The 23,350-nt window shown below is 37.4% G+C and overlaps 1 protein-coding gene across 15 annotated transcripts in view; it reads left to right on the top strand.

Moving 5' to 3' along the window:
* Window positions 1-23,350, top strand: part of DLG1 (discs large MAGUK scaffold protein 1) — a 162,005-nt gene that overhangs the window by 64,434 nt on the left and 74,221 nt on the right. The window contains exon 1 of one of the 15 annotated variants that reach the window (XM_054207245.1): window positions 6,044-6,304. The exons of 13 other annotated variants lie outside the window; for them this stretch is intronic. In XM_054207245.1, coding sequence (XP_054063220.1) covers window positions 6,080-6,304 — 225 coding nt within the window. In that variant the 5' untranslated portion in view covers window positions 6,044-6,079. Of the gene's footprint in view, window positions 1-6,043; window positions 6,305-23,350 lie in introns of those variants that run through there. One more of the 15 variants, XM_054207240.1, reaches the window with a different exon arrangement.

Raw genomic sequence — 23,350 nt, 5'->3', positions numbered from 1 at the left:
CCTTTCCTTGTGAACCTGAATCTTGTGCTGCTAAGCTTAATACATTCCCTTCTCTTTATCTCCTGGTGTGTCTTCCCTCCAATCACCCCATTCCCTCAAGTGCTTGCCTCGAAGTCTTTTAGAGCTTGTGGTGCTTCTTTTAAAAGAGTTCTCTGCTCAGTAGAAGAGTTTTTCTGCCCTCAGAAAGAACTGATGGTCTGTGATTCGAGGAACTATGAAGGGCACCTTCAAGGCTAGCCAACAGTCAAAGTAATTGTGACTTCGTATTTCACCTAGTACATTTTCTTGCTTCTGTTATTTCCTGAATCCTGCTCCTGGCTGAGCAGGTAGGTGAGATTGCCTTGAAGATGAAAGGTGCAGTTTCTATTTAGAGATTAAGGATCGATTGACACGTAATTTGCAAGATTGATTATGATTGTGAGAAAGTTGCAATCTGTTACCTTTTTCTAAATGGACGCCTTTCTAAAGCTTTATGACACCTTCATCAGGAAGACTGTACTTCTGGAGTTAGGAACATACCTAGAATAGTGAAGACTATAAAGATAAATTTGAACATACCCTCAGAAATGCCCGTTTTTAGACAAGGAACATACTTTGGTGTTCACGCTTGAGAGGAAGTGCTCTACAGTCTTTAAGTAAAATGCCTTGCCCAAATTCTTCCTAGTTAACTACTTTTAAATTTCCTGTAATTGAAAAATATACAAATATGAGCAAAGATGTCAGTTTGTGTCTTACAGTAAGAAGCAATTGACCAAATCTGCCCCTTTCTCAGTATGGATCTGCTCAACAAATTCTTGTCAACAGAGACAAGAAAGAAAAACTGTAACAGATGGACCATGGATTAATCCAAACATTAGAACAACCTGAGATACAGTAATCAACATCAAGTCATCTTAATAACTGGTTATACTCTCTTCATCTGAGATTTCCCCTTAGCTCTCAGTGCAGTTGGGTTCATTTTGGTGACTGAAGAATGCCTAAAGAAACTCACATTAAACACAGGATGTTTTTATCAGTCTGGCGTGCCAAAAAGATGGGCGGGAGATTCATGAACAGGGTACGGAAGACCAGGCACTTTAATCTGCAGAGGCTGGTAGGTTCTCTAAGGTGTAATATGAGTAATAATGTAATAATCTTTTATAATCAATATTTATACTAAAATGTATCACTATAGAATAATCATGCTGGGGTGTTTACTTATAAGGTAATTTCAGTGGTAAAAATATCGACTTTTTATTGACCACATAAATCAAACTTGATCAAGGGCTATTGTTTCAGTCCTGTCTCTCAACGAAAAGCTAAGATAAGTTTCCTAATGTATCTTAGCGGAAAGAGTTAACAGTTTCTTTTTCCACAGTATCCAATTTTTGTAGTGTATTCCTGGGCTTTGGCTTAAAATATTGTATATGCTTGTTAATGAGACTTAAAATTTGTTATGCCAGTAAAAATTTATTAAACATAGAATTCTGAAAAGTCTAAAGAGTAAACATGAATTTATATCTACGTTTTTCAGTGGTGTGTTTTGTTCCCCTGCCTGGAGAGTTAAAGTTGCATAATGTATATTTGAGTATTTAAATTGCATTCTGCACATTTCTTTTGTCTCTATTTTTTTTTTGTAAAAACGTAGGTGATACTGAAAATAAAATAAGTCACTGCCGTTGTTCTTGGTGGTTCTTGAATTTTCTCTATTAAACATATCAGTTTATTCCTTTAGGATCTGTGCTTATTTTAGCCAATGTTCTGTTTAGCAGTATGGTAATAAAACTAATATAAGACACTTCTCAAATGCTTCAGGGGTTTTGTTGTTATTGTTCAAAAAGGGTGATTGAGATATGACTGCTGTTTGCATATGCAAACAGTTTTTTTTGCTGCGCGTTTTTAATTTCAAGGTATGCATGCAGCTTGTAAAGGTATGTCCAGGAAACCTTTATCTTTGAGATTAAAATATGGCATTATGTCATGTTTTAACTTGTCCTGATAATAAGCTGATAATAAGAATTGGCTCAGGTACAAAGTCAGAGGAACTTTGTTCCAAGTATTTGATGTTAATTTTTAAATTCAGTAACCACTGTGATTACTGTATCTTGTTAATTGGCCACAGAACAAATAATGTTACTTTGCATCCACTACAAATGCAGATGTTTCTTGCAGTAATAGTATCAAGCTGTACAAAGGTATGTGTACTGACATAGAAATTGTAATTATGTGCTGGTTTGGTTTGTGGTTTATTTTTAGGATGGGTGTGTTTTGGGTTGTTGTGTGTTTGTTTTTTTTTTTTTCCTTCTAATCTGCAGAGTCTCAATTCTTGCCTCACAGTAGATAGGGGCTTTTTTTGTTTTGCTGTGGTGTTTGAGTTTGGTGTGGGGTTTTTGGTGTGCTGGTTTTGGAGTCTGGGGGGGGCGGGGGCGGTGTTTGTGAGTTGGGGATTGTTTTTTGGTTTTATGTGGGTTTTTTGTTGTGTGGTTTGTTTTTTTTTTTAATGGTATCCACATCAGTTCAATATGAAAAAGGGATGATGGAACCTCTCGACACTAGGAGTTCCTGAGATTCCCTGGTGAGCCTCCCTGTTCTGCCTCCTGACTCCAGAGGCAGTCATTCACAGGTGCAATTTCAGCTACCATCTCTGTGTTGATGATCCTTAGATTGTCTCCTTTGTCTGGATACTACTTCTTTTTCTGTCCAAATAGCAATTTCTCTGTTATCTACTGCAGGTGTCTGACCCTCTGTTGAAATGCTCTTTGACCCTTGTCTTTACTCCCACACATAGTTTTTTCAACTGTACAAGTGGCCATTCTTCTAATCTGGACTCCTTTTGCATTATCCTGACATTGTACCGTCTCTAGCTTTAGGGCATGCCTTTAACTTCAGGTTGCTTTGTAACTTGCAAAAATCAGGATTTGTCTCATCACCACAAGTACAAGCTCCTTCTACAAATAACTGCAACTGTATCTTCCTAGGCATCAGCAACTCTTGCTCAGTATCATTAACATCCATATGGAGTGTAGGTGACACAGATTGCTGTCTTTTATCACCAGTGTGATTGCATAACCTCTTCCTGAAGTACTTTTCTGGATTTCTGTCTCCATTGACATTAAATCATCATAGCTTCACTTTCAGGATGTTTTTTTGTCCATAAGAGCTTTTCCTGAAGTGCCGATTTCTAAAGTCTCTTTGTTAGTGATGCCACTGTTGATCGTTGTCTGGGTGGGAATCATCCTTGAAAGAAACTGCCTTAAAAAACAGCAAACCTGTCTCATCTTCAGACAGATTGATATAACAGCAAGAAAAAAAGAAAAATAGGTACTTGGTGCGTTGCTTGTCCACGTATTGTGGTGTTTCAGAATTTTAAACAATACTCTCTGACGTGACTCTGTTTGGTGCCTATGGAGACATGCATATAGAATCATAAAATGTGCTGGGTTGGAAAGGACCTTTAAAGGTCATCTAGTCCAACCCCCCTGCAGTGAGCAGGGACATCTTCAACTAGATCAGGTTGCTCAGAGCCTCATCGAGCCTGGCCTTGAATGTCTCCAGGGATGGGGCCTCCACCACCTCTCTGAGCCACCTGTTCCAGTGTCTCACCACCCTCACTGTAAAGAACGTCATCCTAATGTCTGCTCTAAACCTACCCTGCTCTAGTTTAAAGCCATTGCCCCTCGTCCTATCACTACATGCTCTTGCGAACAGTCCCTCCCCAGCTTTCCTGTAGGCCCCCTTCAGGTACTGGAAGGCTGCTATAAGGTCTCCCCGGAGCCTTCTCTTCAACCCCAGCTCTCTGACTGTCTTCATAGGAGAGGTGCTCCAGCCCTCCGATCATCTTGGTGGCCCTCCTCTGGACCTGCTCCAACAGGTCCATGTCCTTATGGCTGAGGGCTCCAGAGCTGGACACAGTACAGTACACAGTATAAAAATTCTTAAAGATGTTTTTTTTTAAAGTTATACTAATATTCTTGCACTTAGATCTTTTAAAAATGTACAGCAGTGTTGATGCTCAAGAATACATGAAGAAAAACATAAAAAATATTTTCACTTTGACTCTTTATAAAAAGACTCAGGATTCAAAGCATGTAATTTGTAGTTTGTTGCCAACGTATTCAGTCATAGCCAGGGATTAAGAAGTTTCTCCAGTAATAAATTGATAGGCATTTTTTTCAACCAGGTATTTTCTTTGAGTCTGGAAAATATAGGGCTCAGGTAGGGCTGCAATCTTCCCATGAAAAGAATTCACATTGTAAAAAGCTTGTCCATTTCAAAGGATCGTTGCATCTACTATGTCTCAGGCATTTCTTTAGCTCCATTATCTATCTTATGAACATAGCTTTGAAGACACTGCACAAAGCAGATTGAGTTTCATATGACTTACACTGATAAGCCATTGTGTTTTATGAATATTAATAAAGGCTATCTGAAAGATGTACTCAGAATATTTGTATGTGATATATTATTGAGCTGTACTAGTGAATAGAAGTAAATGGTGCATTGATTTATTACCACAGCTTTAAATTAAGGTACTTATTATTTCTGCTTCTAATGTAAGCTGTCAGGAAAAATTTGTTACACAGAATAGGATAGCTGTCAGTAACAATTTGTTAAGCAGAAGATCATATTGCACCAAAAAAAAGGGTATGAGGGAATTTGGTAATCCCCACTGGTGGGTTTGTAGAATTGTGGTGTTGTAAGTTGTGGTAGCATTGTAAGGAACTTTTCTGCCTTTGTTCATCATATGGAGTTTTCTTCTTTTTGAAAACGTTTGCCTCAGTGTTATGATTATAACTATTAGAGTATTTTGTATAGAAATATACCACAAACCATTTTGATAACTTTGCATTGGATTTCCAGAGGCAAGCTTGTACTGAAAACATTGACACTTAGCTGATTTCCTAAGTAATCTCTTTGTGAGCTGGAAGATTTTTTTTTTAAATAGTTGGCTATAAAAATTTGAATGGTAAATTCTGTATGGTAACTTGAATTCCATATAATCTTTTAGATAATTACTGCATGAATTCTTTTTTACTGTGAAGAGGGCAGAGAAAGTGCACATCTATAGCAGTAATACCCTTGTGATTTGCATTGAAAATCAAAGTAATGCTACTGAAAATTCGTGCATAATAAGAACTCTTCATTTTTTGCCAATTCGTGTACTTTGAGAAATAATGTTGGGTCACAAATACATATATTTATTGTTTTTGTATTATGCTTACAGTAGTCACAGAATTTTAGAAATGGGTGGATCATGACCTAGAATAAGAACAATGCAGTGTTGACTTTTAGTGTTTAATCTTACTATCTCTACTCTTCTTGCTGACTTAAACCACAGCAAAACAACCCCACTAGACATCCATTGATATGCAACACAAAATGACTGTTTTGTGGCACAATCATATCTTCCCTGTATAGTTGTTTTATGCAGTAAGGAAGGGGGAAAAAAAGAAGAAGAAACAACCAGCAAATGCTGCTTTCTTGAATATTTTTTCTGAATGTGTTGTTAAGGTCTTTTTATTCTGTGAAACCTTTTCAGAAAGACAGGATCAGTGAACAAGTGCAATTATACTGCATGCTCCCTGTTTTATTCGGTTCAGGTTTATAATTTATGCAAGCAAGGAAGTGAAAAGATGCTATTGGATCTTACTACAGGCAGTGGTTGAAACTTGGTTATTTTTGATCCATGCTTTCTCCACCCAGTAGCTGTTATCATGCACCACCATCCTCATAGCTGTGAATTTATAACATTGTACTGTACCTGCTACCCAGTTTCTCTTAAATATCTGCTGTCAGCTAGGAAAGAGAAAACAAGCTTTTGATCCTGTGGATTCTGAAAAAGGAAAAATAAGAAAATAAGTTGCTTTTTTTTTTGATTGCTCAAGATTATGCTCATCATTGTAATCACAGGTAGAGAAGGGATGTAGGGGGTGGAAAAGCTTGGAAGAAAAATAGCACCAGCTATCAAGAATTTTGTTTTCCTGCTTCGTAAATGATGCTGCTGTAATTCTATCTGCATTTTTTTTTTTTCTGCTCATTCACCACTCAGCAGCTGGTAGGGAAGTAAGACTGCCTGGCAACCACCTGCAGAGCTGCAGAGATGAATTACATTTTCGGAAATAACACACTCCTCTATTCTCGCGCCAATCGAGGCAACACTAGCTCAAGCCACAGTTCTGTAGGCCCAAAGCAAAAGCAGTGGGCAAAGAAAGGCTCGACAGATGAGTTACGGAATGAGCCTTCCCGTTGGCAGCAGATAGTTGCATTTTTCACTCGGAGACATGGTTTCATTGACTGCATTTCTGTTGCTGCCAGCTCCACCCAGGTAATATGCCACTTGTTGAAATTATTGTGTCTGCATGTTTTCTGGTTACTTGCTAGTTAGAAATAGCAATCTATTTATATATGCATGATTTCACGTAATCTCCAATTTATGAATGGTGATTTCTGTCTGCTTTCATTCTTATATTTTACAGAGCTCTGTATGATTGTTAGCATTAAAGCATGAAAATGGAAGCACTTAAATGAGATCTGATTTTTTTTTAAAGTTATTTTGCAAGTGGTGAGCCTCCAGCAAATGTAAATATGAGGTATTTTAATGAAATACTGAAAAATATAGTTTGCATTCTACTGCCTAGCCCTGGAGGGGAATAGCGTAGTTAAGAAATACCAATTTCATAGCTGTAGTAAGATCACAGTTCAAATAAAGATTACGTATTTCCTGGTTAAGAAATTGTATTTAAAGGATTACATAATTTAAAGTCTTAATTATGTGTAGCACAACAAATTCTATCCTGTAACTGTTTTCTGGGATTTTTTCGCTGCTAATAATCCATAAATAAGGTGAAGGAATACCTTCCTTCATGCATACATACATAATACATATTTCATAGTGCAGCCTGTAAGAAAAACATGACATTTTTCAACTTGACTGTCAGTCTGCTCTGAGTGATGTTTTTAGTAATCATTATTGAAAGTCGGGTAGAAGGAGGCAAGCCAAATTTCAAGTCTGTAGATTTTGGGATGAGTTCTTAAGGTTGATAATTGGGAGAAGTTTAAACTTACTGGCATTAGCAGATGAGTATCTCTTTGGAGAATGCTGAGGTGTTAGCATTGTTTAAAAATGTGACATTAGATTAGTTTTGTTTAACTAAATTCAGCCTTAATCAAGAATAATTGCTTTCTTGATGTTGTGTAACCTGAAGTACTCCAAGAACTTGTAAAAAAAAGAAAAAATTATTACTCTCAGACACTGTAATATTATTAAGATATTTCATATCTGTTGGTAATTGTTTCAAAGATGATAAACTGGCACTTCCTATAAAAGTCTGCTTTTTGCCTGTTTTTTGCTGGTGAATTTAGAGTAAACACTGAATAGGAGATCTTAGAAGAGGATTTTAATTTTCCTGTTGCAAATGTACATGAATGTCAAAGAAGGATCCTGTAGCTTCTATAATAGGTTGTTATACAACCCTAAGTGATGCATTAGGCAGATATAATAGCCTTTAAGTACTGTTATTTTTTTAAAGCCAAAATATACAGTATGAGCCTTTTGAATAAATATTATGATTGCTTTTATTTGTTTAATGCTTGAACAAGTAATATTGGAACATGTGAAAATTGCAGTTGGACTGACTAGTCAGGACTAGATATTGGCTGATAAATAAAATATCAAATAGCCTCTGCTTTGGGTGTGGTTTGGACCAGGTAAAGGTCCCGAGATCCCTTCAAACTGAAACTGTGTTTCTGTGAATATTCCAGTCTTCATTCTATTTTTCTACTGTGAAAAAGATAGCTTACCTCTGTGAAAGCCTGCCAAATTTTTCTTGTAAGTCTGACAGTTCTTCCATTAAAAAGAACTGCTTATACATGTTCATGGCCAGAAGGAGGGAAAGAACCATAAAATATTTTGAAGTGGTGTTAAAAAAACTTAATGAGCATATTCAGAAGTAATGCACTGAAAACATAAGAGCTTATTGAAGCCTATTCCTCTGAAAAGATGCTGTACTATCCTCCTACCTTATCCACCCATTGCAGCTGTTCTAGCCTCAGGGAGGGAAAAAGACATTTAAAGATTGCTCATTGTGGTGCAGTTTTGTTTTTCAGTTCTCTCCAGTTTTTGTTCTGTGATGTAGTACTCTGAAAATTCTTGATGACTTTTATGTGTTCATTTAAGATACATCCCCATCACTTGAATGTAATCACATTTGCAGAGCCCAAATAAATAATTAGATGTGATGTACTTCTCTAACCTTGTCTGTTGAAATTCTGCTTGTGATGATGGGCTCTATGTGTTCTTGTTGTTGTGACATCGTGATTTTTAACATATACAAAATCAAACTGATGTTTTTTTAAAGTACTGGCATCTTGCTTCTCTTGTCAATCTGCTACATAGCACCCATTTTTAGCTATCCCTTCATTTGCCTGGCTTTCTTGGATGGGGTGGGATGGCATGGAATGGTGGTACTTGTTCAGTTCCCTCTGTTACCAGAGAAAGGGAAACGACTCCCGGAGATTGGGGTGCATATCCCTGTCGTTCTCTGGGGCTTGCAACTGGTCACCTTCTCCCCAGCAAGGTGGCAAGAGGACTGTTGCTAAAGGAAGAGCTTTGGATTTTGGGGTAGGGTATTTTTTGAGTAGGGGGTCTTGTACCCTAAAGGAGCAAGGAAGAAGCTGATGATGGATGTGGTAGCACTGCTTTTTGCTGTAGTTAGCACTAGGCTTATGCCCAAAAGAATGCATGTCTGCACAGGCACATTGTGGCATGGGGGACTAGGGAGGAGGGCAAGGCTACTGTGAAAAGCCACAGCATCCTGAAGACTAGCAATCCATTTTCAAGGATTAAAGGTGTCTTATTTACTAGGATTGCCCCTTTTTAATGTTATTAGAAGATTCCAGTCACCCAGCTATCACAGGAAAAAGGCAGCAGTGTAAACAGACAGGAACACAATCAGTAAGTGGGCATTCTGACTCTCTGCTTGTGCCCTGCCCTAGCCAAGGTCTCCAGGGTGCTTTGCATGGAACTTGTGGTGGTTGTACTGATTTGTAGACTTTGCATTACTTTAGTAACAAGGAGTTCAGCCATCAGACGTTGCAGTCTGTCCGTAGAGCAGCAGTACTTCCCGCGGGGCTGATAACCTGTTCCATTTGCAGTGGTGAACTGCCATAGAGGCAGCGGTCCCTTCCCCCACTGTTGACCACACCAGTCTGCTTTAGGAGTCCAGGGAAGCTGATTTAACATTCTCAGATGTTTGAGGCCTTTATCGTTTCTTCCTTCTGCATTCCCTGTAATAAGGAGTTAGTTACTCAATTAGAAGAATTAGGGAATTTGATTAGAAACTGGTCTTTCAATTTTTGTCAGCAAACTTATTAATTTCTTTAATAAAAGCCAAATTTATGGCATAAAATGGAAAATAAGGATATAAACAAATGTACAAATTGATGCTGTCACAAGGGTGAATAACTAATCCATGAGCTTAGTAAATGTATGATTATGGAAATGAAAAATACTGGGTAATTTGGTGTGCTGTCCTAACTAGAGATATGCATATTGTATCAACAAATATAACTGTATCCAGGGTACTTCTTTTCCCCAAAGTCTTTCCAGAGCTGTGAGAAGCACCTGTTCCTGACAGGGATACAGCTCTCATGTCGCAGAATGCATTTTAACTCTCAGTGGTACTTTGCCCATGTTGTGCTACGAATTCAGAAACCGGGATTTGTCTGAAACTCACATGGCATTGAACAGGTTCTAACAGCAGTGCATTTCGGCTATTCTTAGCATGTGATGTAGTATAATATGTTTCTGGCATTTGATACTGAAAAATCGTTTAGCTCTTTGAATATGCTGTGCTAATTTATACTTCTACTTTTTAGGACATGTTTTAGGAAAGGGGAGGAGGAAGGAGGACAGAAAACCCCTCCTAACTCCACTTACACATTTCAAAAACTTAATTTTAAATTTCAGAGCTTATCAACTGCTTCTGTGAGTTGTTTGAGCCCAGTCGTTTCTTGCCTTTGTATCTCTTCCTTTTAAGATCTTGATAAAAATTTTACTGTATGTCATTACTCCTAGAATATTGCTTTCAAATGCATTGAAATATCATGAACATAGTTCTAGCATGTACGAAATGCTCTATGTAATCAGACAACGACATAGAGGTGTTGTAAGGTGCGTTTTAAAGATACTGATTAAAAAAACCCAACAAATCCGTGTCTCTCTCCTAACCCCTTTTTTTATTGTACTACTTACAGTTCAGGAATTGCAAAAATTGATTTCTAAAGCAATATCTATGATCCTTCCTATAATTTTGGTATTGTTAAGTATTTATTTATTTTTGGACATACAGATCATAACATGGAGGCACAAGCTAAAAATATGTGAGAGAATAAAACATAAAATAGTCCTGATGTAATATGTGGAGGTTTAAACCTGTAGCAGGAAGATACTGCAACTAAAAGTTCAGACGATTTGACAGCAGTTTAACTATTAAATATCTTAGGCATATCAGGAGGTGTCATAGCGGGTGGTAAGTTTTATGACCAAGATTAAACTTTGGTGTGGATGTGTTACTGTTTTAGCAGCCCCTCAAGTTCACAAGTGAAACTGGGACTTCATTATGCCAGCCATTGCATAATGTGAAGTTCTTTACTTGCAGGATTTGTTTTATTCAATATTTTTTTTTTGATTTAAAGAGGTGGTATAGCAAAGAAGAAAGGAGTTACAGGACTAACTGTAGGGAAGTTTATATGAGTACATAGAAGAAACTGTTGTCATTGTTGGGTTTTTAATGCAGACTTTTCCCTGAGTTTAAAATTTAAGCATATGTTGGCTGGAAATTGTTGCTGCTAGTACTGTGATAAACACATGAGAAAGCAGCTTGAAATAGTATTTGCTTTGGATGATTTTAACTATAAGAAAGCACCTTCTGAAACTTAAACATGAGTTTTACTGTACTAAGTTTCCTTCTTATTATTGATTTTTAGCTATGTAATGGCGCACATTTGTAACAGTATGAATTTATTTTGCAAACTTTAGTTCAGCCACCAGTTGCATTTTCATTAAGAGGGTATTACAGCAGAGATAATGGTATGAATTTATTCTGTACGTGGAACGCATTAATATGTGTTCTAATCAACAGACTAAGAAATAGGAAATTCTTCACAGTTTAAACTCAAGCCTTAAGGGACTGTCTCTGGAACCTTTGGTTTATTTTGTAAACACTTTCTAACTGTACAGTGGAGATGGAAACTTCTTGAGACTGTGAAGTTTGCTTGACATTTAAAAAAAAAATGCATTTTTAAAAGCATACTAAAATCATTAAATCTTAAGAATATGTATCATGAATCATGTAATGTCATGTAGATTGTGTTGGCATCATGCTGGTTCCCTGCTGTAGCCAATTATCTCTGCTCTTATGAAGTCAAGCAGTAGGCCTGGGGAGTAATGGGGGTGTGCAGCTTCCTTCCCAGCGCCGTGTGTGCGGCTGCAGTGTTGGCATGTGCAGTGTGGTACTTCACTTAATCACTTGCAGCACAGCGGTGCTGATAAGAACTGAACCGGTGCTTCGGCTACCTGCAGGCACTGCTGGCTGCCAGAGGGTTTTAGGTTCTGCTTTCTCTCACAGCTGTTCTGTCTCACTCAGAGTTGAGAACAGAATTTCTTCTTATTTCTGTTCCACTGTATCTCAAGAAAATTACTTTTTCCAGAATGAGTCAGAAATTTGGTAAGCGAAGGAGAAGGGGGCACAGGATGTTTTGCTTTTGGAGTACTACTGCTACCGCAGGGGCTTTCTGTCTACGTTGTGCACAAGGCTCTGAACCTTCAGGAAAGGCAGGAAGTGGATCCGCTCTTAATCCAATGTCTTCAACTCCAACTAATAACTCAGGTGGACTAACGGGGTCTTGCTGTATGAAGTCAAGTGCATGGAAGCCTGTGAAAGAGGTAGGACTCTTTAGGTCTGTTACATAACTTCGCTAATTTATTTTATATTGTGATAGTTGCCCTCTCAGTTGAGGCTTGTATTGATTGACAAAGTGTTTTGAAAGTCAAATACAGGCCAGTCTGTCTTTCACCACCTGTCGGCTTACTAAACAGATCTAGCACGGCTTCTGTGGTATAGCATTTCTGTTTTGCTGCCGACACTGCTGTATATGTTTCAGTTAATACAATTATTAAGTAAATGAATGTCTGATAGAACCACTGGATCTAAAGTGAACACGGTCTTCTTCCTGTTCTTCTATTTTGGTCTACAACATCAAGAGCACTCTCAATCATGATTAAGGATGTACAGGATGTTTCTTTTAGTTTGAAGAGGCTAATGCAACAGAAATGTCTTAGATGTTTTTAGAAAATGCGACTTTGTCTTTTAGAATGATGTGCATCCATGCTTGAGGGCTGACATGATATCATTTGTTGCGCAACTTTAAGACTTTTAGTTTATACCCAGCTCAGAGTCGTGGTAAACTTTATGTCCACAGCCTTTCTGGGATTTATAGTAACTCAAGGAGAGAAATTGCTGTCTTGTTAAACAAGATAAATTGAAATCTTTATCTGCACACTCGCTATGCAGTCTCTTTTCAGAAGAATTTGGTTCTCTTTTCTAGAACCTTTGTGAGGCCAGTGCTTTCCCCTGTACTCCAAAACAGAGGAGGTACTTGAATTTGTCTTTATGAATAACAATTACTTAATGAAATTTTCAGTGAAGCTCTCTTCTTGAGTGCTCTCTTTTCTTTTTTTTTCTTTTTTTTTTTTAATATTCTGAAAAGCATTTTCTTTCGTTCAGTTTTCTGTGTGAATGTTTGAATCCTTCTCAGAAGTGGTCCTACCCTGTGTAAACTATTTGGGGTTAAGTAAACTCCTAGTCCCTGACAGGTAATTTGTATTTCTCTATTCCTTCCCTATCCTCATCTGAGTTTCATAGTGTAATATTTTTTTAATTGTTACGTAATAACCAGTGATTCTTGTTTTATACATATTATTCTACAATCTCTTGAGACCAATTTTCTTTATTCTACTGATACATTTTGAGACCTACATAGTACTATCTTCTTGTTGCTTATACCTTGACACTGATTCAGCCTTTCAAGTTTTTCAGTGCATGGAAGCAAATGTATTCTGGAGCTGTTGTAAAATGCCAGATGTGCGTATCTGTAGGTCCTGTTAAAAAAGATGTCTTTGCAAGGCATGAACTCTTTTTGACTAAGCCTACCTGTGTGGGATATGCACGCAACTTTTGCCATCACAGGGGCATGACAGTCATGACAGTGAAGAACATGAATTTCACTGCTCTTCCTGGGAGTGAGTTCGAACTAATGTTTGCTGAACTTCAAGCACAAGCATACTCTGAAGCATTTCCAACATGCTTTTTTTTTTTTTTTAACCTTGGCAGATTGTTAAAAGATGAAAACGTCAGGAAAACATCTGCCCTGTCTCGTGGTGCGTCTCATGTGCAATTGAAATGAAGTGCCTCATCCTTGTTTATTGGTATAACCACATCGTTCACACTTTGCTTATCATGTAATGGCTCTGTAACAGACAGGTCCCAGTGGATGTTTTTCCTCTCTTGAGGAAGGATACTTCGTTTAGTGCTGTTTCTAATATGCCTTCCCAGATTTAATTCAAGTGAAGATTGCATAGTTCTAGATAATGATTTCAGGAATGCTTAGAGATTTCTCCAGTGAGAAGGCAAAGAGAAATCCTTCTAATCAGTTGGGATTGTTCCTGCAAAAGATGCTTTGCTACCCAAGTGCTATAATGAAAATCTAGCAGGTATAAGTCTAAAAGCGCACTGTAGTTACAATGCTGCTCTCAGGGACATGGGCAACAACAACAATAGTATCAAATACATCAGTAGACTTTGAGAAGGATGTAACCACCCTGTCAGACGCCATGTTCATGTTAAGCCAGTGCTCTCAATCCCTGCATTTTATTTCATACAAAATGAATAGGAATATTCCTGTTTCATGTCAAAGACATAACCGTGTGCCATCTGTCAAGGAAGCTCCGAAAACTGTAATAGGCCAAATTCAGCACTGAGACCTGACTTGTTAATATCACTACCACCTAGCGAGTCTTCCCTGAATTCCGGAGGTACCTTTTGAGGACCTGCCTTTTCTGGTTTTGCCCAAAGTAACAGCAATCATTTCTATACCAGTCAAAATTAATTAGGGCAATATTTTCCCTGAAAGTAGTCCATCATGACAAATAAATAAATAAATAAAAAGGTTTACTTTTTGATATACTCAGAAAGCTGCAGTATCTTTTAAACTGTACCTTTGTTTACTTGGGATCATCATTGGCCACTTCAAGCGGTCAACTCTTGCCATTAGCTTGGGATTTTTCCAGAAACTGCTTGGACTCCAAGACAATAATAAGTCCGATAGTGCTTCATGACTCTCCTGAGCTGAGTACATTCTCTGTACCTGATTCATGTTTTACAAACGTTACCTACTGGAAGCTGCTGCTAGAGAAGATTAGCTAAAATTGTTAAAGTGATGTTCTAATCTCTACTTGACCAGCATGGCTGATTCTTATCTTCTGGTGGGTAGAAGCCACCTGTTCCACACTGACATGCATTTAAGAAAAACTACTGCACGTTTTTCTTTGAGGAGGTGGGGTGGGAGGAGGCACTTATTTCAGTGGGCTGTGATCCTCTTTTCTTGCCTTTTCTTTTAAGGTCCTCTCATGTACCATGGCCGTATGGTCATGTTATCCCCTAAAAATACTGTAAGGGATTCCAAAACCTGTGCAGTTCTATCACTTGCTTTTTGGAAGTGTTAATGTTCCCTTCCATGTGTACCAAGTTTTTGTGTACACACATACACAAGGCTCAATATCGAAAAAAAAGCACTCTGAAAGATTGTAGTCAATTAAAGCAAGGACTCCCTTCTGCGTACATCTCTTACAATTTAAAATATTTTTGCCACCAACCAAAGGACTTCTGGCCTTTTTTTCCAGTTTGGTCTTCAGAGTGTCTCTGTGCTGTTTATTGCTCTTCCCATGTGACTTGGGTTATCGGTATTGAATTTCATCTCGCTGCCTGTAACCCACTTCTCTAATACATCAGGCTTCCTCTGCAGCTTGGCTCTGTTGTGCATTTGCTGCTCTTCCAGTTTTTTTGTGTTTAGCTGCACATTAGGATGTAGTTGAGCTGACGTGTTCTCCAGACACATTACAGACGTTTATGAGTCATTTTGTCTCTCTTGTAAGCTGATCTTGGCATTTATGAATTTTCAGTGTTTTGCTCCATTAAACTGTTTCCAATGCGTATTCTAGTCCCTTGCAACAGTTTCTGATGTGAAACGATACATCTAAGCAAAGATTTAAAGAAAACCAGATCACCTTATCCATACTTTCCACAGAAAAGAAGAAAGGATCAGGAGAAAATAATGTAAATTTTATTTTGAGACTGGTATAATAGAAATGCTTAGGTTTTTTTTTAAATGTCCTTGTAGTCAGTTTGAGCATATTCTTTTTTTTTTTTTGTTTCCAGTAGTTTTTAAAATGTGTCTAAGTTATTTTTGAAGACTAGTATCTATGTAGTTGTGTCAGTCTTCTAATATGACTTCAGATAATTTGAGATGTGGGTATAGTACAGAATTTTTCTTTGACTGTGGAATTTTCAATTTCTTCAGACTGCATTGTGTAGTATTTACTGGAAACTGCCGTACCGTGGGAATGTTTTGGATGAGCGTTCTAGGCTCTCCACCTTTATTCCCTTTATCAGTGCTGCCTCACACTGTGTATATTTGCTTATTTAAAAATGTTTCTCTAAGACTGATGCTTGTAGAAGCTAGTTGAGCAACCTGTATTATGTGCCTTCAAGGTAACAGCATTTGGTTTTCATAACAGAATAGGAAGCAGAGTAAAGATTCCTTGTGCTTCTGGTGTACAGTTCTACTTCAAAGCAAATCTAATTTAGTAAGTAAATTGTAGTTGTTTTTCTTAGGTAACTAACTGTATCTGAGTACACGGTGTGATGTTGCAGGTGAGAAGGGAGTCAGCTTTCCCTTTGGAGAAGAGAGAGGGAACTCTGGATTCTGTCTGTAGCATGTGTAGTCTCCAGTCCGAAATCCTGGCCTGAAAAGGGATCCTGATAAATTGGGGGTATTCAGAAAATGGACTATAACTGTACATTGTGTTCAGGAAGACCTGCTTTAAAATGAGAAACTTAAGAGCATCTGCTTAGTTCATCCAAAGGAAAGTCAGGAGATGATTTAGTCACAAACTATAAATATATAGAGATAGATTTCAGAAACTAGAAAGCTTGTTTATTTAGTAGAAGAAAGCATCTGTATTCAAAGTCAGGGAACTTAAGCTAGACAAATTTAGATAGAAAACTCAATTTTAAAGCAGGATATTAATATAATAAGCATTTCAAAAGCTTAGTGAGACACGATGTAGTTGCCAAATCAGGGTAATAAATTAGTATTTCCTCTGTAAAACGCATAATGACAAATAAAATTTGTACTTGAAAATGTCAAAATACATCACAGTATCCCTGATTCAACATGTAATATAATGACTTTAAACTGCGATTTGGAAGATGTAAACTCTTTCTATTACATCTCTTCACTACTGCTTTTAATTTTTGTTTTAACCCTATCATTGTTGTTACTCTTTTTAAATTATGAACACCATAGGGGAAAATTCTGTGTACAGCTTTTTAGAGTTGGAGCACATTAAACCTCATTACGGAGTAGCACTTGAGTAGTTAGATGCTAAATCAAGCGGTATTCAAATTGACTGTGAAATTCTACTGATCGTAGTGATAGTACAGACCTAAGACTGTATTCCCAGATCAGTGCGGAGTGCCAAAGCAGATGCCTATCTCTGAGCAAAAAAAACCAGCTAGGGCTGTCCCACCCTTGAGCTTGGAGTAGTTTCTATGACTCATTTTACTGTATTAAAAATAATAAGATTCAGGTGCCAATAGAAGAGCATTTAAATTGATGTGGTAAGGGGCACAGGTGATCAATAGGAGATGGCATTTATTCAGGATTTCTTAAGGAATTTATGTTCAATGTGACCGAACGGTCTTGTGTGTGACCTTTTTGTTTAAACTGTCTGGGTATTCCTAGAAGAAAAGCTTTAAAAAAAAGGCAAATATGATGCCCTTTTTAAAAGGAGCTAAGCTGTACTCTCTGAGACTACAGCTGATCAGGTCTCATTTCCTTATTGTACAAACTTTGAAAAATTCTTTATTATTAGAAAAGAATTAACACATAGATGGATAAACAGATATTTTGATGAGAAGTCTGCTTGTCTTTGTAAATGGAAAAATAAGGACTTGCAGATCCTCCAGACTTCTTTGAAAACAGAACATGTAGATAAAAATCTACATGGGAACATGTGGTCATCAGAGGGTCCTTGTAATTACAGAAGTCTTTGAAAATAATGCTTCTTGGATCAAAGGCTGTTAAAATTAATGGTGTCACGAGATAAAAGGGAAGGATGTTTTGTAGATTTTCGATTGATTAAAACAGGTCCCTTCAACTGGGACTGGATTCCAAGAAGGTTGTATTCATGAATGATCGGGGTGGGAAGAAGCTGTGAGGCAGAGGTAAGAGATTTTTTTTTTGTTATTTTTTAATTTATTTTTATTTTCAGGTTAACTAAACTAGCTGCAGAGAATAGTCGACAAAAGTGAATGGGCACGAAATTAGCTGATGACATTGTAGAGTAATGAATGAGGAAGAGAGTTAGAAAGATAATTCTGCGGGTGTGCGTATAGTGATAGGCTACTAATGAAGTATTTCTATTCCAGAAAGAGATGTTGGATTTGTCCCTGATACTTCTCTCAAAATGTCACCTTAGTACTCTGCAGAAGTGAAAAGGGTAAATGAAATGTCAGGTATCACTAAAGAAGTAGAGAATAACACAGAACATGACATTGACAATAGTTCTTGTGTATCTGTTCTGAATTTATTGTGGGGTTCTGCTTGCCTTGTCTTAGGATGTAGCATAAGTAAAAAGGAAAAGGGTAGTAAAGTGTTAAGAGGAATAAACCAGTTATCTATAGGGACAGCTAATTTAAAAATAATGATAGAAACTTATAAAAAAATGAAATTAGAAGATTCTCAATTAGAAATGGTTTTATAGCTCTCTAATTCTAAATCTGTCACAGCTGTCCTGTAAAACTTCTGCTAAAATTGGGAAGATTGCTGCCACAAAATGCTGTGGGAGAAAAGAAGGTTCAAAAAGAGAACGGTTTCCACATGGAGTTAAATGGATTTGCAAAGGGCAGGTGGCAGGTAGCTATTACAGATAGTGGTTCAGGAAGGACCTTCGCTGTCAGGTTCTGAGATGGTTTTCTGGGAAAACTACTGGGCATATGTCTAACTCCCACTTGCCCATCTATCAGTTTTTGCTGTTAGTAAGATCCTTCACCAGTTGGGCCGTAGCTCTTGTCCAGTATGGCAGTTTTTACTGTTAGCGCGGAGTGCATTTTTGTAATGGAGAGGGACATGAACTATCAGAATAATTTATCTGTGTGTGTAGTACATTGTGTTATTTGATGTTTCTGAATAAATTAAACTAGGAAAAAAAGCCCGGGTAAATCTCTAGAGGATGTTATGAAGCTTGGTGATAATGTGAGTTAAATGCAGGGTATGGAATCTCAGTTTCTGGCCTTTGCGTGTCACTCGGCAATCGTGAGCACCTAACCTAGAAAACTCCAAATCTTCTAAGAAAATGCCATCTGATAGATTCATGCCCTGAGTGATGCATCAGTCATGAGATGATCAGAGTGGCAGGAATTAATCTTGAAATTTATCTGTGAAGGTCCAGTAGTTAGATTAATAGTTTCGGAGAATATGATTAAGGAAACAAGTAACAGGTGAATTCCTTAGTGTTGTCCTTAGGCATGTCTAAGTTAGAAACATTCTCGTTGTGTCTTGCTATGCCTTATTCTAAGGACAGTAGATATATTGCTGTGCATCTTAGAGAATTGGAGAATCTTATTGTGTTTTAATGTAGTTGGGAAACAGCAGGAGCGCTGGCAGTTTGCTTTTTGTCTGGTGTTAATTTTTATACCATACATTATTACTTTCACCTACTTTCTTGTAATGAAGGACTTGGAAAATTTATTTGACAGCTGCTAATTTGGGTTTGAGCCTCAGTAACCAGCATAAAAGACACATTTTGTTTTCTGGTTCGTAACATGTAAAACAATTAAGTGGTTATCTATATCATTACTGCTTAATAATTTGGTTTTGCCTGTCCATTAGGCCACTTTCGTCTTTCATAGTTCTCAGTGTTAATTTTTCATTTGTTTCAGCGTTGTTTCTTTACCTGCTCGTTTTTACCTATGTTGCACTGCTCAAGCTTTATCAGTTTTTATCCTTCAACTTCATCAACCATAATCAGATGAAGTAGATCATACTGTAAAATATCATTTTCTATTTACATTTTTGCTTGCTGGAAAAGAAAAATACTGGAATGTCTGTCAAGCTGCTGCCCTGCTTCTAGCAGCATCCAGAGGGAGGGATAAGGAAGAGGATAACCCCAGGACAAATAGGGGTGATGCTTCCTCTGAGGGCTTTCAGAGCTTTCTGCCTGTTCCAGTTTAGGGATTCCAAGAGCTGGAGATGACTCGTGTATTTAATAACCCTGAATCCATGAATTTTCATGGACTTGGCCAGCCTCCTTTTAGTGGCAAGGATTCAACAGTGGAAGAACAGCTTCTGCTTGTTTGGAACCTAATGAGGGGAGGAGAGTTGGGGTTATGGCGCCTGTTGTTCATTTTGTTCAAAGATTTTTAATGCAAAACAATGTTGGCAACAGAATTCAGGTTCTTTTTAAAGGAAATACCCTCCTCTTGGACTGAAGAGTCAGACTGTGGGCCCCACCTCTGCAGGAGCAGCTTGGGCACAGTCTCCAAAAGTGGAGACTTTTGAACCTCACATGTCAAAGTCAGCCTGAAACCAGAACTTCACCCATGGCCTGACCACTATTATAAAAGTGTGGCTAAAGGTACATTTAGCTCGGTACTTTGTCGTTCTGAGGATGTAAGAATGAAGAAAGTCTTTTTTGAGTAATTGTGGTAGGGAGGTAAATAAATGCAGGCGATAACCTTCCTTCTTTTTTCCTTTAAACTGTTTAGAATCCAGAGATTTTATTGATGTCTGTTAGCTTTTCAGTGTATAACAGGTTGAATCTTTGGTAGAACTGTGTTGTGGAGTGTTGTCAGAATTATAAAATGAAACTGAAAAGTTTTCTTTAAATACTTTGTAATCTTGAGGGCCTGATGAATCCTGTTTTGCTTTTCCTGAATCGTAAATTCAGGAATCAGAATCCTTGTCTTAGCCCTTTCTACAGATTTTTTTTTTTTTTTTTTAGTGAAGACTTTCTAATATTTGTATCCTTCAGGACTTCAGATGTTTCATTGTAGATTAGGCATTTTAATTTTCTGAACTAAATGGAAATTGGCAGAAATGGTTGTGTAAAGTAGTATCCTGCCAAGATTAGACCAAAAAAAAAAAAGGAATTGAAGTCATAACTCGAAAAAAGCTTACATTTTTTAATGTATTTTAAAGTAATCTGAGAGGCTTAAGCTACTTGTTGTAATATTTATTGATACCTACTTTTTTTTCAGGTCAGTATAGTTAATATTTCTTTAATCCAGAGTAGATGAGGCAAGGATGTGCCACACAAACCCTGGCTGATAGACATTTTGGGCAGTGTGATACCAACACAAAATTCTGGCTTTATGTGATTCAAGGTTTTCCCTGGCCCTCGTACAGAATAGCAAGTCTCACTTTAGGTCTGACTTCTGCAGAGCCATGTGGTTGTCACTGCAGTGTCATCTTCCCAGAGAAGGTTTGCCACCTGGTCTCAAGGTTGAACCTCATCCTCTGGCTCCTGTGTCTTTCTCCTGAGCACGTGAGTCCTCATGGAAACTGCAGGGAACTGTTTAAATGACTTCTGCACTAATTTTGGGTGCACGATGGCTTGGTTAGCTCCATTTTAGTTCCAGCTGTAGCTGACTTGGCCTAGTTCCAGTTCATGAGATGGACAAGCTGGTTTTGTGTGGAACCCAGAATGAGCAGCTCAGGTTTCCCACTCTGCTCAAGAGGTGAAGCAGCTTCTGCACTAGCCAGGTGTGGATGCACCATATTGTGTCTGTTCAGCGTTGGTAAAAATAAATTGATCAGCTCTGACTTGTGTTTCTATGGCGCAATTAACCTGAAATCCAGATAGCCTATGGATAGTTATGGACTGTAAGTCAGTTTATCTATAAACCTTGTTTTTAAAAACATATTGGTCTTAGTCAATGCTGTAAAATTTAAATTATACATAAATGTTTGTGTTTCCATTGCAAGGTTACATAATACTATATTCTTTCCTAAGTTATACTGAAAAGTGCTAGAATCTTTAGAAATTGTTAGCAAACAGCATTAAAGTAAAAAATCAGTCTTTATTTACTTGTGGAGTGAAAGTTTGCTCAGGTAATTTTAGGCAGTAAACCTGTTATAACTTTTATAGTATTTTAATTTGCTGACAACAGCGAGTTGACAATGCATAAAAGATGCCTATTTTGCTGAAATGTTGCAGGGCTCCTATGACTCATTCTAGAGCCTGGCTATATTGTATAATGGTACTTATTTTGAGATTGTATTAGAACTGCATGTTGTCATGGAAGCGAGTCTGCAGAGCTTTCAGTGTTTCTATGGTGTAAGAATGAATAAAATCAGATGAGGCACCTAGCTAGTAATTGCACGGTAAAGATTTGAGCCTTAGCTCTGAGCAATGAAAAGGCAAAGCATCTGGATAGCAATATAAAGCTATCAGAACTGTAGTGAAAGTAATAGTGTATGCTTGGGAAGAATTCAGCACGTGTAAAGAAAGATAAAATGCTAATGCCACTTAGGTGTGTGAAGCCTTTTGTAAATGAAGTAAGGAGTGCCGTTAGTGTAAAGCTGCGTTATGCGGAAATCAGGTCACTGATTTTCCAAAATTTTCTGACATTTGCATGCTGAAAAAGTGAATGGATTTGAATTAATAGGTTGCTGTAGATGACTGTTCTTGTGCGGTTTTCTGTTTGCTGTTCGTTAATGTGAGGCAAATGACTTTCTGCTCATGCTCAGTGTTTTAGCGCAAATTTGTTTATTTTTGTAAAGATATTTTGGACAGATAATAATAGATTGCTCACAGAATAATAACAATTGTCAATAAAATAATAAATACTGGTCTTAAAACAGAAAGCTCTAGCTTGGATTCACTGACTTTCTTCATATCACTTTATTACTCCTTGAGTACTTTGAGGGTAGTGTGTTGTTATAAGTGAACCTGAATTTTTCTTATGCTAAAGAAAAATCAGATGGTGCTTTAGATAAGATGAGGTTAACATGCATCACTTTCACATTTTATGACTAATGCTTCTCTTAAATTTATTCAATTAAAAAAAAAATCCCCAACCAAAAAAGTTCTGGAGAGATGTCGTGGGGTAATTTTGAGAGTTAACCGACACATTTCTAGTATTGAGAGAGCTCACTTGCTACTATCAGAGCTAGGTAGATATCGGTCATCTTTGCTATTTGAATGAATTGTAAAGAACAAAATAACCATGAGGAAGATTTAATTATCCCCTGAATAATTTAGGATTGATTGGAAATTATGCATTCTAAGAGCTTTTAAGTGTGGTATCTATTGAAGCACATAAACAGTAACCAACTTTTATTGTTGTATTCTGATTTAATAGTGTTCTCAAGAGCGAACAGTCTGTCACATCTCAGTTTCATACCACAGCATACCCTTTCTGCCATGAATTTCAAAAACTAAAATATTGACACCCTAGAACTGCCATTATTTTTCTATAATAAAGTCTTAGAACACATTTTCTCTTTGCCTGGTCTCTTTCTGATGCTGAAACCCTGCTTAGGCTTCTTTGTGGACTCTTTAGCATTATAATGAAAGCTACTATTCTTAAGGCTGATGTCATTTAAATGAAGCTTTCTAGACCACGCTTTAAGTTGCAAATTAAATGCATTAAATTCATTCTCAATAGCACTTATGAACCTAAATGAGGAGCCTTGTAATTCTGTTTTGAGCTTAGAGTGTTGGGTTGCTTGGTGAATACAGATGACCTGCTGCATAGGGTTCAGAGTTAGACGTTCGTTTAGTATTTGAAAAACAAAAGTCACAAATTACCTCTATTAAAAACATTATTAACTTTGTGTGAATTTTGTGTATTATGGATTTGGAATATGGCTGAGATTCATCTAAGCAATCGCTGAGAGATTTGGCAGGACAAATTAGACTGAGCTAAGTGCATCTTTCTAAATGACAGACATGAGAAGTGGTTAGTGGTGGTCTTTGTATGAAACATTGTCTGTGATGTTAAGTATATAAAGGTCTGGTTTTAGGTCA

The sequence above is a fragment of the Rissa tridactyla genome, chromosome 6, assembly GCF_028500815.1.
Source record: "Rissa tridactyla isolate bRisTri1 chromosome 6, bRisTri1.patW.cur.20221130, whole genome shotgun sequence".
NCBI lineage: Eukaryota > Metazoa > Chordata > Aves > Charadriiformes > Laridae > Rissa > Rissa tridactyla.
Note: the sequence above shows the minus strand (reverse complement) of the source record. Positions and strands in the feature narration are given on the sequence as shown.